General features: G+C 46.4%; 1 protein-coding gene across 2 annotated transcripts in view; it reads right to left on the bottom strand.

The window, feature by feature from the left end:
• LOC116490550 (protein HEG homolog 1-like) overlaps window positions 1-18,588 on the bottom strand; it is a 43,645-nt gene that overhangs the window by 6,365 nt on the left and 18,692 nt on the right. The window contains exons 8-20 of one of the 2 annotated variants that reach the window (XM_032189840.1): window positions 17,769-18,086; window positions 17,011-17,316; window positions 16,147-16,470; window positions 13,722-15,086; window positions 11,349-11,468; window positions 9,912-10,006; window positions 9,137-9,195; window positions 8,491-8,651; window positions 6,953-7,087; window positions 2,666-2,708; window positions 2,518-2,555; window positions 1,801-1,888; window positions 289-463 (exon numbers count right to left, since the gene is read on the bottom strand). In XM_032189840.1, the coding sequence (XP_032045731.1) occupies window positions 289-463; window positions 1,801-1,888; window positions 2,518-2,555; window positions 2,666-2,708; window positions 6,953-7,087; window positions 8,491-8,651; window positions 9,137-9,195; window positions 9,912-10,006; window positions 11,349-11,468; window positions 13,722-15,086; window positions 16,147-16,470; window positions 17,011-17,316; window positions 17,769-18,086 (3,227 nt within the window). The remainder of the gene's footprint in view (window positions 1-288; window positions 464-1,800; window positions 1,889-2,517; window positions 2,556-2,665; window positions 2,709-6,952; window positions 7,088-8,490; window positions 8,652-9,136; window positions 9,196-9,911; window positions 10,007-11,348; window positions 11,469-13,721; window positions 15,087-16,146; window positions 16,471-17,010; window positions 17,317-17,768; window positions 18,087-18,588) is intronic. The other variant, XM_032189841.1, reaches the window with a different exon arrangement.

Below are 18,588 nucleotides of genomic sequence, written 5' to 3'. Positions count from 1 at the left end.
CCCCAAACCTTCAACTCTCCTTCTCTACTCTACGATAGGGCTTTTTAGGCATCTACCAAAATGTTCCTAGACATTTCCCTAGCACTCTTCCTAATGACAGCTCCTTGTGGTATTCAACACACAAGTAATAGCTGGAGTCCACCAAACTCCCAGTGCCTTGCTGTCTATGGAAGCCATTTGCTTAGCTTTTTTGTTTTGCAGGAAAGGGATCTGTGATTCCCAAAATAAAGGAATGTATCTTTGCTGTATCAGGTACAAAGGGTTAATAGTTAAGCTATGGATAGATACCGAGTAATACACATCTGTCATCTGCAATAGGTTCTTGGTGCTTCCGTTCTCCTGCATCTCGATGGTCTCTCTGCCCCACTCTTGTGCTCGGGGGTTCTTTGGATATTCAGCATATGGTGACATCTGGAAATCCCCACTCTTGAAAATGAGTTTACTTATGTCATTTTTATTCTTTCTGTTTAGAAAAGAATGAAGGAAAGCGAAAAGATGTAACTTATCCTCATATATTATGTGCATTTCTGACATGATCTCAGGAGACTTACCACATGTTGCAAACTTTCACCAGGAACAAAGATAACCAGGTGAGACCCCAGAAGGGCTACAATCCACCTCCTGCTCTAAGGCACAGATAGGAGCCATATGATCGTGCCATACAGAGCACTGTCTGGTGGGATTTGAAATCTCTGAGGACAGAGATGGCATAACATCTCTGAGCAGCTTGTTCCACTGCCTTGCTGTCCTCTTGGTGAAAGAGTTTTTCCTTATATTCAGTTTAAACCTCTCCTGTTTCAAAGTATGCCTCTTGTCTCTTGAAAATGTGCATGTTCACTAGAGTCAGTGAAAAAGCCTAGGAAGAATGAAAAATGCATGGAAGCCCCCATGCTATTCAAGTCTCCAAATGCTGAACCGTAGCACTTCCAGGCACCACCTTAATTCCGGAGAAAAAAGGCTGGCAAGCTGCCAGTCTGAACACCACCAAACACCCCTACATCACTGCCATGTTGTAGGAGCGGATTTTGGTGACAGTCCCAGTCCAGAGCAGAATACCCTCCAGGAAAGCACATAGCCTGCAAAAGGCCAGGACTGATGAGAAGACTGGTCTGTCCCCGCAGACAGGGACGTGGAGTGACCATCTCACCTCCCAGCTGGACCTTGCTGCTACTGAGAAATCCAGCTGCTGACTTTTGTCAGAGAGCTTTGAAATCCCAGATTTGGGGGCTGGAATGGGGGGCACAGGGTGTTACTGCAAGGCAGCCCTTTCTCGTGGTATGTAAATCATGAAGCACAGCTACCTCAGCAGCACATCTTGCCTCTACTCCGAAGCTATCTGCTGGTATGGGAACTACATGTGCACATGTGTGTGTCTGAGAGGGAAAGACACAGTGAGAGCACATGCAGGGCTTGTGCTTGGAGGAAAAGAGCATTGAATGCATTCCCACACCTCTTGAGCAATGTCCCAGAAACCCTTCCTGTTGCCTAAACTTTTCTCTTCTACTTAGCTTGCATTTTTGGAGGCTACTGCCTGGTGCCCTGTGGCTCTGAGTGGGAAGGACTCCTTTGCCTCTCCATCCATACAGGACACAATTGCCAGGCAATTAAGAGACACCTAGTTGAATTTATTAACCTGACTGCTGGAAAAAAAAAAAAAAGAGGCATGTCCCAAATGAAAGCACAAGGTAATACTTAAATACCTCTGCTTAAACTGCTTGCTTAGCTGTGTTTTTTGTATCCTTCAGGGCTCCTACATGGAGTGCTAAGCACAGTGTAAGTGGGACTGGCAGCGATACCTACCGACAGCAGGTGACAATCAGCGCTATGCCCATGATAAGCAGAAGTCCCCCTCCTGCAGCCGCAATCACCACAGTGATGAGCTGATATGCTAGGGACAAGAAAGACATATTCTCACTTAGAAACAGCAATGCGGTCATAAGTATTCATGTAAACATCTCCACAGTCCTCACACAAGGGGATTAACTGTTTGCTTCCTGCCTTCCCTCCTTCTATAAACAATATTACTGCATTTTTTCAAGTGAAATAGATGGAGCTGGGGATCTCTAGCTGAGGAAAGGAGAAGCTCCTGTGTGCTGAGGGGAATGATTCCCCTTACTGATAAATCTCAGTAACTCAATTGATCTTTCATTGATTCACCTCCAAATATCTTGCTTCAAGAGTGCATGCTATATGTGCTGTCATGACAGAGTATCCAGAGAAAGATCTCCAAGGAAAATACTGATCTTGTTAGCAGATAATATTAACTCAACTCTGTCACAGAAATAATTTCTGTCAAAGAAATATTTTGGCAGACAAAATAATTTTTGACAGACATTGAGGAAACAGAAAACCCTGATGAGAGTAGTCTACACCTACTGAGTTTTAGACACAGTTATTTGCAATTACTTCTTCAAAATTTCCCACTTCTGACACAGTGGAAATGAAATGAAGTGAAATGAAATGAAACGAAATGAAACGAAACAAAATGAATGAAACGAAACGAAACTCTGTACTTACGGTTTCCACAGTTGAACCCGCCTAAGCCAAAGGGACAGCTGATAACAGAAAACAAGAGGGAGTTTCAGTAGCTTGGTTATGCCAACAGGTCACGAAAGCAGGACTAAGAAGGATGGTGGGGTAGGAGGGGGCAGAGCAGTCACCATACCTCACACAGGTCTCGTTTTCCAGCTTATATCCATCTTCACAGGCTACAAGCAGACAAGAGAGAAGGGCCATGAGCACCCCACAGTGGTGCACAGGAGGCATTCAGCATTGCCGCCTCCCTTGGCAGCTGCTCCCCAGCCAGCCTCGGGACCAACAGCAGCAGGACCACCTCCCGCTCCGTCTCCTCTGTTTTAAACAAAATGCTGTGAACTTAAACTCACCTCCCACTAGCTTTGACAGGGCCGTTTCAGTTTCCCAAGAACTAACCTGGAACCTGCCATAGGGTGGGCAGCTGGTAAAACAATTCCTGACACAATCCCTCCTTGCCCAAATGGAAACTCACCGCACGCTTGTATTGTTCCCACAAAATATCAGAGTACAAAATCTGCAAGTGTCACCAGCTTTCATTTTGAAACCTCACTTAAGTTGTGCTACTTTAGCAATGATGCACGTTATTCATTGTTTTTAAATGTTAATACTGCCAGAAAATGTTATCCAAACAGAGCTGCGGTTAACCCAAAGTGAGATGTTATGTTTTACCTCATTAAGAATGCCACTTTTTTTTTTTCTCTTAAAGCTGGAGCTAAATCAAAGTTTGAAATGTCATATTTCACGATAGTATAGTTGTATTGAATATAAATTAAATTTTGGAGTAGGTATACATAACCCAGAAACTGCTACATATAAAATCTTGGATAAAAAACAACCCCGAAGCCATACTGATGTGCTTAATGGACAGCTCTCTCATCATCTGAATGACCTGAGAAAATTGTATTATGCTTCTGATGAACAGCAAAGGTGGTGACCCGCTGGGCACACAACTACAAGTTTTGGGTTACTGCCTAGACCAGCACTTTTTCACGCACTAGTCCCTCGGTAGGCATTGCTCGTGGATTGTTTTCCTGACACCGTATGCTTAAAAACAGCAATGCAGCAGCACTTGAGCCCTCCTCCCTCTTCCTTGACCTCTAGCTGCAGGGATAAGGTGTGGCTGCAAACATGGGGGCTCTCTAAACCCCACCAAGCTCAGGGAAATCCCTCGGGGTGCAGGGGGCTGCCCCACAGAGCTGCAGGAGCGTGGCCAAGTGCTCGCGTCCTCCCAGCACAGCACGGGAGATGCCATTCCCCCCGCACAGCTGGAGCCCACATGTTTTCAGAAGCACCTAGCACAGGAGGGGAGGGAGGAGGAAAGGAGGGCAAATGTGCAGCTTATTATGATGGGCTGGCAATACCATAATAAACCAAGAGGGACCCCTAGTTTTCTAGCTGGACACAGAAGCTCATGGCTCTCGCAGCACCAATAACAAGGGGTATCAGTGCCAGCTGGGAGCAATGTGACCATGACCTCTCTCTCATAATGCAGGTCATAGAACTTTCCTAAATTCAGTTCCAGTTTCAAATCAAATAGTTGAACTGGAACTACATTTTACAGAATCATCCAAGCCTGATTTTAATATTTCCAGCAACGGACAATCAACCACAACCCTGGGTCAGATGCTCATAAAGTTAATTTCCCCAGCCACAAAAAACATTCACCTTCTTTCTGTTCTGCATTATCCCTGTGTCAAATTCCAGTCTTTGGATGTTTTCTCAGTAGGCTGGAAAAGGTTATATTATCCCATTTCTTCCCCTCGCCATCAGATCACTCCTTTGCCTCTTGTAAAGCCAAGTGCTCCGAGATTTTTGAGCTTCCCTGGCTCTTGCAGCTTTGCTCTGAACAATCCCATTCTCTCTCTGACCCTTTTGAGTTCCGGTTCCCAGAACTGGATGTTGCAAGCACAGGGATAACAAAACATCCCTTCTTCTGCCTGCTCATGCCCCTAAATGCACCAGGCATGGCATTATCCTGAGCCAGAGCTTGGGACTCCTCTTTGCTTGCCAGGCCCCCTCTGCAGCTCTGTCCCAGTCCTGGCTTTTCAGGAGATGTGACCCGCAGCATGCCTGGCACTCTTGTCTCAGATGCTTGTGGTCATGTAGAAATGCTGTTTGCTACATCCCAAGAGGGTTGCTCCATCCAAGAGGTGCAGGAGCTGTACCCAGCCACGCAGGCATACACATCCCGAGCAGCCTCAGCACTGCAGCCCCCTTTCGGCAGGAGCAGCCCTGGGGACCCACTGGCACACGGCTGCCAGCCCGGGAGCTCCACATGGGCTGGAAAGAAGAAAAGCAAGGTCCTGAAGGGGTGTCTTGGTGTCTTACTTTACTTAGAGCAATGCAGAGCTTTAATGCTCAGAGTTTATGTCCTTGCCTCTCCTGACTCTCCCTTTTTCTCCCAAGTTGCACGCCTCAGAAAAGCTGGCACAGTGGGGCTGTTGACCTCTTTCTAGAGCAGCCCTGAAGACACCAGGAAGGTTGAAACCAGCAAGAACCCCGAGATGACTGAATGCACACCGCACGGTACCTCAGCCCAAACATCAAACTGCCCTGGCTCAGAGGGACCCTTCCCAGCTCCAGGGGACACTTTCCAGGCGTGCCCCAGGTGACAGACAGAGCCAGGCAGGGAAGAACAAACCTAAACCTCCCATGGGGAGGCCAGATGGGGCAGCACAATGGCTGTTTCCCTCTTTGCAAGGACATAATGGGAGTTAGCACTCCACCTCTGCATGATCCACAATGCGGGTCGGATGCTTGGGAGGCCGCAGTTCCTGTTTAGTCACTAAGAGGGCAAGGATTTTAAAAGAGCCTGGCATATCACTTGCTGTATTGATGGGAGAGAATAGCCCTAAATTTCAAATAAGGGCCATAGCATGGTATTTGAAAAAGACTTTTAAAATTGTGATGGCCTGGCTTACCCAGTGGGGACAGTGATGCCGACAGCCCGGTACATCGCTGGAGCACTGCACCGTGCGCTCAGCAGCAACCCCTCACCGCCATCCCCAGGCTCACCTGGCCTCAACCCCTCACCATTCCTGTCCCCCAAGCTGGTCAGTAAGATGTTTCCTAGTGCCAGCAGAGAGCTGAAGATGGGAAATCGAAACCTCACAGTGTGGGGGTTGGTCTTTCATATTTTGCACAGCAAATAAGACCAGTGGGTAGGGACTGATCACATCTCCGTCTCTACAAGACGTTACATCACATAGCACTCCATAACCATCACATCCAAGCGCCTTGCAGCCTTTTAGGTATTTATCTTTACACAACTATTTGGCACGGGTCACGTCCAAAACAAATGGATGGTTCCCTCCACAGGTGGTGGGGAAAGAGTTGGGCAATATCCTCCCAGGAGTCTTCTCAGCTCCCCACTCACTGCATGAGCCCCTCTCTGCCTGTCAAGGTGGAGGCAGTCAGTATTTCCTAATAAAAAATCCTCCCCAAAATACAAGTTGATGGGAGGGAAATACAAAGGAGAAAGGTTTTGCCTGTAGCCACAGCACAGCGGAGAGGCAGGACCACAACCCAGCAGCCAGGGATGCCCATCTCAGAGGGGCCCAGCCCGACCCTGCAGCACATGCATTATTTCCAGACACATTTCTCTCACTCATCAGATTTGGAACTGACAAAGCATCTCCTACTTCAACAGTAACCCAGCTGACGCTGCCAGAAACAACATATAACCATTATTAAAATTATTATTGATATATCATCAGAAAACTGAATTTCTGAAAACTCAAACTGAATCAGAAAACTGAATTCTTCTTAGGACCTATGAAAACTGCTGCAAGTAGGGAGTGGACATTCTGATCCTACAAAAGTCACTCTGACTGCTGGCACAAGGACAAAGACCTTGTTTAAGATGTAGCAAAAGAAATTTCATGATCTGAGGAGTAGCTAAAAAATAATATAACCCTGAAGCTTAAAATTTCTATTAAGAACCCCGTTGAAAAATAAATTCATAATCATTTTCAGATAGTTGCTTATTTAAAAAATAGTGATGATGTATTGATATAAGCTTGTGAGTTTAAAGCAATTATCTCCAGTTCGCCGAGAGTTCAGACAAAATCAAAACAGGCAGAGCTGCACTACATCTCTGCTCTGTGCCACTGAACTGAAGCCCAAAGCAATCAGGCCCCCTTCTCTCTCTTCTCAATCGTTGTGACTCGCAGCATGCTCCAGAAAGAGATAATATTATTCCTAGAGAGAGACAGTATCTCCAATGTCTGCTGAAAAGTCCCCTAACTAACAAAAAGAAACTTGAGCTGCTAATATTTATTCATAAGATCATGCTTCTTGCACACACAGTGATGCATAAGGCAAACACACACATGCACGACTCTTTTAGCTGGGGGAAAAAAAAAAAAAGTTAAGCAGAATTCAGTCCAAAACAAGAATGCTGTATAAAGGACAATACCTCTGCAGGAATGGTCCATCTTGTTGTATTTGAAGTACCCGCTTTTGCACTGGCAGAGTGCAACCCCATCGAAGTCGGTGCACTCAGAAGTCTCCTTGTCGCATTCGGGGTCCTTCTGCTTGCACAAGCTGCCAACTGTTGGGAAGACACAGCCAAGAACAGCACGTTTCTCTCTGAACACACCACCATGCACATTTGCTTTCCCTAGGCATTGCATTCAGCTGATGCACTGCTTTCACCTCTCTTTTTTTTAAAAAAAAAAAAAAAACAATATTTGTTCTACTATGAGACAATCAACATTACAACACGTCACAATTTCTTGCATATCTACTGTCATTTGTACAGGAAAGGAGAGTGGGTGAATAATAAATATTTCAGCCTGAAGGCAGGAGGGGAAATTAAAAAGAAAAATTTGTTTTGGCTCAAGCTGAAACACATCCTCCCCCCGAGACAGTTCAACAAATCATTTTTTAGGTTTATATCTAGCAAAACATTTTGCTCAGCCCAAAAGAGATTCTTCCATTTCAGTATCAAGCCCCATATTCTTTCCACTTTTAAACCACGGATTTTGTCCTTTCATTTACATTACTTTGAAGTGATGTTTTACTCTAAAAAGTCAGATTTGTTGAAATGAGCATACAGCAAAACTGGGGGTAAACAATGGAAATTGTGCCACCAATCTACCTATTTTACTGGGAGGTAGGATAAATGGAACCAACAAATGAAAATGTTTTCATGAGAAGCAGGAACTCGTATGGCGTATGTGCCACTCACCCGGAGCTCCCCTTTTGCAACCCCCTCCCTGCTGGGCGCACCATCGTATTGTTTGATCTCACGTCTTTTCTTTAAGTACTTACACAAGAATTGAATTTGTTTCTTAGTTATTTTAAGCAAGGAAGTAGACTTTACCAGAAGCACTGTAACGGAGGTAACCGCCGAGTATAATTTGAGCTGGTTCACTGAAGTCATTTAAATTTATTCAGTCCACAACAGTAGAGTGTGGCTTTAAAATACACCACGTTAAAATGAAATCCCACATTGGATTTCTCATCTCCACGTTTACTTTGCCAGAATGACCAGCCGAGGCTTCCCACCTCACCCAAAGTAGCTGCTGCCACCGACCATCCTCACTCCTGGCATCCCACCAGGATCACCCCTCTCACTGCCTCAGGAAGGCAGGATCAGGAGGTGCAGAGCTTGGGGGCAGCAGCACCACTGGGGCCAAGCCTGGAGAAGGTTCTGCCCAGCACTGGTGGGCTTCTCCTTCTGCTCATTCAGCAGGTGGGGGACTTGGCACGGAAATTATTCTTGGCCCAAAAACTCTAAATTGTGAACAACTTTTATACCCCATTGACTCCGTAACTCACAGCCACGTGAGCAGTTTAAAACATCATGTTAAGATGATTCCAATTGAAACGAGACTAAAACTTTTAGAGGGGTTTTGCTAAATGCCAAAATCTTCCTCCCCCTTTTATAAAAGGAGCCAACCAAAACGTGTTCACCCACCCTCCCATCACAGTCTCTCTGATGCTGTTTACCTCTGTGGAGTGGTTTCAAGCTGGAGATGAACTGGCAGGGATCAGGGGGGGATTTGCAAGCCCGAATGTAGCTTTGCACGCTGCCGACAATGTCATAGAAAGTCACGTTGGATGCTAAAGAGAACGTGGATTGCACTGAAACATGCACAAAATTTGCCTCCCTAACAGAAAACAAAACAAAACAGCCCTGAGTACCACGGGTCAGTCCGAGTCCATTGTTAGTACATTAACAACCTGCTAATTATTAATGCAAGCAATGTTTAACACAGAAACAACACCACATACAGACCGAGAAAGCTGTGCATCGCAGTAGACCTCTGTTGTACTTTAAAGGCAAGACAAACTTGCACATAGAGAGGCAGATTTAGGGCTGGATGGGGTGCTGGTTGTTCACTGTGAATCCAGCCACAAACCCACCCTGGGCAACAGGCTTTTTCAGGCTGTTGCTTGGCAAGCTGTCCCCAACAGGGATACCAGGAGAGATGGCCAGGGTGCAAAGGCATTTCCCATGCCCTGCGCTATTGCTGGGCTTGATTTCAGTAAGCACAGCACCCCTGGGGCTGACTCAAAATGAGGATCTCAAGCTGGCCACCCTGAATACGCAGGCAACCGATGCTGTTTGTCACTCTTCCTCACGGCCCCTTACCTGGTGGCTTTGACTGTGGAGTGGTGGTACCCAGGCAAGCCTGACAGCGAGGCATCCAGCTGAAAGGAAGGAGAGAGTAGCTGTGAGGAGAGAGCAGCATGGCTCCGAGCAGCCCCCCTCACTCCAAGACAGCCCCCAAACACGGGCATTTGTTTTCCCTTTGCAGCAGAAGCAGTGCTGGCAGCACCCAGGTGGTTCACCCCAGCACCCCGCTGCTTTTGTTGCATCTCCAAACCACCCGCTCCTAAAAGTGCTGGGATGAACTGCAGCCAGGAATGGCTGGATGAACTCTTGCATGCAACAATCTGCCTAAATAATGCACAGAGATGTATATATATCCCTATCCCAGGGGTCTTTCTGGAACAGGTGAAGGCACAGCATATGGGGAACCCACCATCCCACCCAGATCTTGCTGTGAACCGACTGTGACTGGGAAATGCTGCTGAGAGCAACGTATGCTCAGCTGGGCTCTGCTGCTGCCCTTTATCCCTCGGGATTTGGCTATGAGCGAGCTGCCACCAGCTGCAGTCCAAGCCACCACAGCCGGCAGGCACACAGGAGATTTACGGTGAGTGTCGTGAGCCCCAAAGTCACCATTCCAATGTCTGACCTCAGAGAAGCATTAACACCCTTTAGAAGCCTGGGAAGCTTTAGAAGCTCCCACCACACCAGGATGTTCAGCAACTAAAAGGGTTCAGCCCAGACCAGAGAGCCTTGTGGCTACCTGTCCTAACTGTACGAGGAGAACCACCACCACCCTGGAAGGGACACTCACCATCGCCAGGATTTCACCCTCCACTTGCTTGAGATCTGCATATTTCCCGTGGGTCATGTTAAGTTTCACGGGGACCTGGCCGATGAATATTCTTACTAAAAAGGAGAATGCGTGAGTTGGAACATATTCATCCTTTCTATAAACCGAAGCTGTTTAAGCAACACAGGCTCATTTAAAAGGACCTCTGAACACAGAGAGAGAGAGGGGGAAAATTTGTGGCAAGGTGGTTCCAGGTGTCAAAGCTAATTTATAATAATTCAGGTCAGATGTATCAAATCTTTTATCCCTCCCTCCAGTGGAAGGAAAGCAAACCGAGAAGTCAAAATGAAGCACTGTAGAAAGGATATTTTCTCTTTTTAAATTGTTGGACAGAATGAGCAATGACGTTTGAAAGGAGGCCCAAAAGATGCATTTTTCCATGCTTAGATTCAGAGTTGATTCATGGCAACAGAATGCAATAATCCAAGTTGTTCAGCCTCAGAGAGATAATATCCCTAAATCTTGTATTAAGTGCCATGAGATACTCAGTGGAAATGAGAACTCAGAGCTCAAGTTTTATGTTCCACCAGAAAAACAAATACAGTTGCAGATAACATTATAAAGCTTCCAATTCTTTCCCATTTTTTTTCCCATCCACGGAGTCTATCTTCACCACAAATTTTATATCAGACAGCTCTAATGTAACAACTCCTGGTAAAAATGAGACTAGAATCACCTTCATGGTATTTGCATAATCTGCCCATATACCCGTCCAAGGCACAACCAAAACAACTCTCTAAATTAGAAGCTGACACATTCCTACATGAAGAAAGGTTTCAAAACACCCTTCAGGGACACCTCAGTCATGCTGCTTAGCAAAATGCCCATGCCTTTAAACCTCGCTGATTAAGGGCCAGAAGAAACTGCAGCAAAACAAATTCTCCTTTGCAACAGATCTCTGAAAGTCCTTGGGATTCAAGACCTTTATTAGAAAGGAGGGAGCCAGAACCTGAGCCCAAATAATAACTGTGCTGCACAGAAAACGTGAAAGGTAAGAAACAAAACCTTGATCTTACAAAGGCTTTCATGGCTCCTAATTTTATGCACCTGGCTGAGCCCACTGAAGTCAGGTTGTACAACAGCCCTGCTCACTGATCTGCTTTGGGGTAATAAAACACATTAGAAACAGAAGTGGCACATCTGTCCTTACTAACGAGCCTGAGCTCACCGCTCTGCTGGTGTGTTTTTAGGGCAGGCTGAGAAACTCTTACCTATCGCTGTGTCTGGTCACATGTTAGACACTGCACTTGTGTAAACACTAAAGGCTCTTGTAAAAGTGGTAGTTGCGGGGTACATTGAGCTCTGAACTTGTCTGAGCCTAGGCTCATTGATTTTAGAAGATTACAGGTAATTATTTCCATCTTTTTCTCCCTTGTTTTTTCACTTTCGTTTGCTTACCCAAATTGCACTTTCCTTTTTCCAGCTCATATCCAAGAGGGCACTGACAGACATAGGAGCCTTGGGTGTTGTTGCAGGTAGCCAGTGCGGGACAAGGGTTGGAAAGACATTTATCCACATCTACAAAAAAAAAAAAAAAAAGATCAGCCTATAGTTACAGAATCCCAAAATCAACAACTGTTATGCTAAAAAAGATCAACTTGGCTTCTCTCCTGTGACCCCCTGAGCATTATCAGATGGTTCATTGCATCATTTGCACTTACTGTTTATCCTGTTTTTAATTATTCTGCTGGAGCTGAAAGAATAAATGCAAAACACTTTCTCTTGAATATTCATCCAAAAGCCCTTGGGAACCAGTGTTGATCCATGTTAATATTAACACCCAGCAGCACTGCTCCTCTGCAGAGCTCGGAACGCTTTTCAAAGACAACCAACGCTACAGCTCTGGACAAGGACATCCAACAAGGGAATGGCAGGCAGAGCTAGACACACGGGCAAGGGCTTCTTCCCAAAGCCCTGGTAAGCCACTGCCTGCTGGGTGTGCAAGGGTCTGGGGAGCAGACGCCATCTGGAAACACGGTGCTTCAGGGAATTAATGGTGGTAGCCTCAGAAGCTTTTAAACAAGACAATTCAGACTGCAAATTCTGAAGATACACAATATTTCCCTTTGAAAAAAAAAATAATTCAAAAATGTTTTGTCTAAATGGCTCCTCTCGTTGTGCGTGCTGCCCACAGGAGCACAAGCACACGTCACAGGCGTGCTTTGCAGTTCCTGCTGAGCACTCTCACAGAGGCAGGAAGGATGGGCTTTGTGGTTAAAGCACAAAGCACAGGGGCCACAAGCTTACATGCACTATTTGTGACGCCCCCGCGATGCCCATGACACCACGCAGCCCCCACAGCCCAGACAGTCCCAAGCTGACCCCCGCCTCGGGACAGCAACAGGGGATAATCCCTGTGTCCTGGGCCGTCTGGCAGGGCCATTTCAGCATCAGCAAGAGGGAGACTTGCTGTCTCTGACCTGAGCAGTCAGAAACAAGTGGGTTTATTTTAAAACCTCTGCTGTTGTTTCCCCGTGCTTCAGCACACACTTTGCGTGGTGGGGCTGACAGCAGTTCCTTCTCTCGCAGCAGCAGATGCCCATGCATCCCACAAGGAGGATATTTTTCATTCTGGCAAATGGCAAAACTCAAGTATTTAGAGGAAAGAGTAACTTGGAAAGCATGCGAATCATTCTGTAGAATGGATCCATTACATTAGTTTTTGATTTAAAAAAAAATCCCCCCCAGGTTTGTTTGTTTTTTGGTATGAATCCATAGCAATAATTAAAACCAATCAGCCCAAGAAATAACCTTTAAATGCTTAATTACTTGTAGAATATACACTACTGCCAGTATTGTGCTGAGTGCAATTAGTATACACAATACCCTATAGTGGCACTAGGGTCAGACGTCTGAACTTTAAATGTAGAATCGATTTCCGTTCATATAAAACAGCTCAATATATATACTTGAGAAGGAGCCTGGCAGCAGTGATAAATGAAAACCTTTGTTCTTCCCCAGTGCTTTTCGACACTAGACTCCTCAGAATGTGCTGCAGTTTGCCACTGCCACTGCCTGTAGACTCCCACATCCTGAGAGCCCCCACTCCTGCTCAGGGAGCATCCCTTCAGTCACGTGGGGAGACGTCTGCCCGTGCCAAGCCTGGGTTCTCCGGGGTGAACACTGCCCAAGCACAACCCTTCCCACCTCTAATACCACTATGGATTCACAGAATGCTCCTGGACCACAAGGTAATTAAAAAGCAAATCTGAAATGTTTGAATAGGGTGTTTCTCAGCTTCCCGTTAACAATTTCGGTTGCCACAATGTGCTCAGCAAGATCATGGTATGTGACATGCCAGGAGAAGTGACAGGTCCCTGAGGGGGTGGCTATTTAGTGGGATGGAGAGACCGGCCATAGGTCATGATAACAGAAAAACTTCCAACAAAAATACTGAATGCTGGCCAACTGAGTGCCTTTTCACCCGAATGAGAGAGAGATAGGACTATTCTTCAATTCTTCACGACAAATATACAGTGCATCCTAAGCTTACCTGGAAAGCCAATCAGCTTTATTTTTTGGAAATTCCTATATTTCAGCTTAACATTTCCATTGGAAACATTCAGAAAAATGTTTGTTTTTTTCCCCAGCAGCTCAGCATGATTGCTAAATCCTTATCTTAAAAATACCAGAACAGAGAGCGAATTCTTATTCCCAAAAGCTGCTGACAACAGACTTGTCACATATGCATAAGTAACCCTTCAAAGACCCTTCAAGTGGGACCCAGCTACTGCTGGCCTCACCACTGAAGAGCACTTTTAGACACCTTACCTGTTGCTGGAGATGTCCTCACGCCAGCTGTGCTACTTGGTGGAGGGATGGTTGTGCGTTTGGTAGCAGCCAAAGTAGTTCTTACACTCACAGTGGTCTTAATGGTTGGAGGGATTTCAGGAGGACTTGTAGCAGGGATGTTTTCCTTGGTGACTTTACTAGGTATTGAAGTGGTGAGATCTGTAGCTTCTGTCCTTTCACCAGGGGTATAAATGTGTTTAGTGGCAGCGGGTGTTTGAGTTCTGTGAGGTTTTGTGGTGCTAGCATCAGTCGGGGTTGGCCAGCGGCTGGCCGGGGTTGTCAGCACAAGGGGTTTCACCGTGGTCAATGGTACTGCAGGGACGACAGCGCCGTGGCTTGTTGCACTTGGTGAGGTGCTGAGGGGAGCATCCGTCAGCACTGCCCGTGGGGCTTCGCTGGCTGTGGTGAGCAGCGGCGGCGCCTTCCCAGCGGTGCCCCCCTTGGAGGTGGCGGCTCTCGGTGAGGTGTTCTCTGTTACCACCGTGGGAGCAGGCGTGGATGCGATGCGGCCACCGAGCAGCTCCATGGGCGTCGTGGGGAGTGGGGGAGACGTGGTGGGGGTGAAGGTGGTGGTGTTCGGGGGCTGGCGAGTACCACCGTGCTTGCTGGTCTCCCTGGGTGAGCTGCCAGCCACGGCGGCCGTGGAGGGCACCCGCCTGACCGCAGTCGTAGCTATGGGGGTGCTTATTCGACTGCTGTCATCGGACTGTGAGATGGATGATGGTGATGAAAACAGAGGCAGTAACGATGGTAATGAATACGATGACGAAAGCAGCGAGGAAGTGGACAAAGAGGACGACAAAGCCTGCAGAGGGGCTGAAGATGCCATCACAGAGGACGAGAGCATCTCGGATGGCTCTGATGTTGCCAACAGGTAAGTTGTTGGTGGTGTTGATGTGAGCGAGTGATGCAGTGGTGACGCTGAGGAAGAGGGTGGAAATGCTGATGAAGACAGAGATGATCTGCCAGTGGGCAACACCTCGGAGTCAGTGTCGAAGAGAGTCGTATTTTGTGTGTTGCCTACAGAAGCAGAAGTCAATGGCTGGGAAGAGTGCACCAACAACGGCTCCGTAGATGGTTCAACAAAACTGCCATTGCTGGATGCATTGCTCCTCCTGTCCTGTGCCACGGAAGATTTTGATGAGTCAGAAGGGTTGGAAATTTCTGAAAAAAAGGTGGAACTTTCGGAGGAGTCAGCAGAGGTGCTGCTATTTGAGATAGACAGGAGGGTCCTTTCTCCTCCTCTGGTGTACGTGGTTGAAATGTACGTGCCATCCGTATGAGAAACTGAGGTCCTTTTCTCAGCATCAAGGCTACTGACTGGCTGATGGCTACTTGAAAAGCCTGGAGTAAAGGACAAAATACACCACAATGACAGAATAAAATTAAACTATTTTGATATCATATTATAGCTATGTGATAAATACATAAAATGTTCTCGTCTATAAATAAGCCCATACTCATCTAAAAGTTCAAAGCATAATCCAAGTGTGGCTATTGAATTAGGAGTCTTCTGTACTCCTTAGCTCATTTTAAAATTATGAACTCTAACAGACATAAAACTCCCATGAAAAGTGCAGGTTTCTAAAAAAAAAAAACTCTTCTTCCAGTATTGCTTTTTTAATGTGATTGAGCACTTATCGTTCTGTGATATTTTGTGGCAAGCTAAGCAGGAAAACCCATCAGCACTTTCTATCTTTCATTATTTATAAAACTCATATAAAACTGTCTCCCTCTTATCCTCCTTTCCAAACTAAAATATATCTATCTTCTTAAGTCAGTTTGTTTTTAGACACAGTGAACTCCATGCCTCTGTAGGATGAAATTATTACATTATGTTAATTTGCAGCTTATCATGAACTCATTGACTGAAAACTTTGCAGTCAGGAAATCCTAAATGAATAGCACAACAGCATGCAAAAATTCAGATTATTTAGCATTAAAGGAGCAGTCAATCTTATAATATGAATTTCAGGATGTACACATAATTTCAACAATCACTAAAAATCAAAAAATAGGATATTAAAATTTCAGAATTTGGTGTAACTCTATTACTGACTCTTTAATTCATGCTGACCTACAGCATGACACACTTCTGAAAGCATTACCCACAACAAACCAGTTAGGATGCAAAAAAAAATACCATGACCATCAAAACAGGAGAGTTTTCCTGCTGCTGCTCAGGTTCGGGGCTTCACTTTTGGATTGAGCATCCTGCTACGAGGGACCTGGCTTTGAGGCCTCTGTTTGTGTCAGCATTTGGAGACATGAGAACATCTCCAAGTACACCCACGGGTGGCATTGCATGTACCAATGAACGAGAGCTTTGAACATAACAGATAAATGCATGTCAATGGGAACCCTCTTACCCTCAAAAAGCACACATTTGGACACACTAACTTACTTGTGAGATCATTTTGGAAAGATGAATCAGTGGCTATCTCAGAAGAATGTGTGAAGAGAGTCTCTGTTGCGAAGCCTGTGCTGCCAACTGAGGCATTGACTGCCCTGCTCTGGTCTGCTGATGCTGGCCAAATCGGCTCTGAAAAGCTGACGGTCTCTGTGTAGGAAGTGGAGCTCTCTGTGCTATGGGCCAGTTCACTGCTTGTCACCCGTGTCCCCTCTCCACCAGCTAACGTGGCTGAACGGTGCGAGGCATCGGTGTAGGAGCTGGAAATCTCTTCCTCTGTACTCAAGCTGCTGGGGGAATGATGGCTGCTTCCCACAGCTGAAATAGGATTGAAAATCAGGCGTTTGATTTTACCACCACAGATCAGACAGTACTCTTGAGCTCTATAGTAATTCTAGTTTGAAATGCAGATTAATAAAATTGCACTTATCAATACAGATTAAACACAGATTAGGTAGTCCTCACATATCTGTTACCTTAAATATGGATTTAACAAACAAAGCCTACTCCAAGGGAAGAGGAGTGTTTAAATATACAGGCACAATCAGTACACCCTTAGCATCACAATGGCATATTTAGGCTACTTATAATTGTCACCCCAACCCAGGCAGGTATTAGATGTTCCCTGTAGCAAGAAGATACAGGTCTCATTCCTGAGACTGTTCCTGTTAAACACCAACAGCTGCAGATACACAATACTAATGAGCTGAAGCACCATAGCTTTTAAATAATACCCACGACACCCACAGCAGCTCTGAATGGTGTTGGTGGAAACATCAGCCCATGGAAGAGCTGGGAGGTGAGGGAAGGGGGCTTTGTCTTAATTCAGCCACGACTATGAAGTTCAGAAAGACTCACTGGAAGGTTCACCGGAGGCTGAGAAATAGGTGGAGACTCTGGATGAAAGGGTGACCTTGGGCTCTGTGTACCCTGCATAGTCAGAGGAGACATGTCCCCCTCCAGACCATGCTGGGAAGGATGGGAGGGGGCCCGAGTGGGGCTCCCCAGCTGTGCCCGGATGGGATGTGGGACTTTCCATTTCCATGCTCCATGTGCCGTGGTTAGCTTCATCCCGAGATGTCCCCTCCCCACGGGTGGAGAGCACGGTCAAGACATATGTGGTCTCAGTAGGAACACCAGAAACCCACTGCCCTCTCTCTGGAACTGCAAAGCAAAGACAGACATACATACATATATTTATGATATTATTATCCCTGGCCAGGGAGTGCAGGATGTGCAGGCTCTGAGAAAAAGGCAGAATTTTAAATGTAGGGAGAAAAAAAATAAAAATAAAATAAAAAATATATACATGCTTGAAAACTTCATGCTGGAATATTAAGAGCTGTGAGGTAGGAACCCAGATGAGTTCATGCTTGAGTTTAAACACTTGCTCCATGTATGTGTGGCCCTGAGAAGCTGCCTGGCTGTCTACATCCTGGCAAGAGAAGTGCTGCCACAATGCAGAGGTGAATAACTCACCAGCCCTGCAATGCTCAGGCTTCCTTCACCACAAACTGGGGTCATTAATATGGAAAATCTAGCTTAAAACCAGAAAGCAAGGGTAGGAACTTGGATGAGGGGCCCTTCATGGCAAATGAGGAACCCACACAACCCACCTGAAGCACTTGGTGAAGATGAAGGCACTGAAACACCAGGAGGAAACACAGGCAGTGGCTTTGTTGGAAGCTCAACGAGGCCAGCATCGCTCTGTGAAATATCTCTCTGCCTCCTAGGCTCTGTCACTGAAGACAGCAGAAGGACAATATCCAGGGAGCTGGTGCTGGCTGAAGCAGGAGCAGAGTTGCCTGTGCTGGTGCCCACCATGGGCTCCACGGTCCTCTCCCCACCACTGGTGGCTGTCACCGAGCTGGGTGTGCTGGTCAGAGGAGTGTCAGGCAGGCTTCGTCCCCTGGCTGATGTTATAGCTCCTTCAGCTGGGAAACGACAAAGCAAAATATGGGTTTATACATATTAAAGTATAAGCAGATAGGCACACCCCTCTTCCCTCACCACCCTCAGGAAGATACAAGAAGTGAGAAGGTTTAAACCTGGAGAAGATGCCAATTGCAAAGACAAGCCTTTCCAACCTGAGGGTCTGGGGAAAGGCTGCTCACAGGACAGCACCCTGAAGAGGGCACCAAAAACAAGAGGTGGGAGCACTGGTGTGCTCACCGACCTGCTCCAGTCTGTCCTGTGTGCCCCACGATGCCCGTGGCAAAGTGAGATGGGGCTACAGCACCCTGTAACTCCCTGGTACTTGAAACAAAGCATGACTGTGCTTTTATCAGTAAATAATGCATTCGTTTGCTAGGGTGGAGTCAGGGCCAACAGGCCTTGCTTCCCATACAGCCAGCAGGCCTGCCTTGAAATGGTGCTACCTCAGAAACCACAACAAAGCTGGGTGCCAGGCTGCTCATTGCAATAAGGCTGGGCTAT

This window comes from Aythya fuligula, chromosome 6 (assembly GCF_009819795.1).
Source record: "Aythya fuligula isolate bAytFul2 chromosome 6, bAytFul2.pri, whole genome shotgun sequence".
NCBI classification, from domain to species: domain Eukaryota; kingdom Metazoa; phylum Chordata; class Aves; order Anseriformes; family Anatidae; genus Aythya; species Aythya fuligula.
Note: the sequence above shows the minus strand (reverse complement) of the source record. Positions and strands in the feature narration are given on the sequence as shown.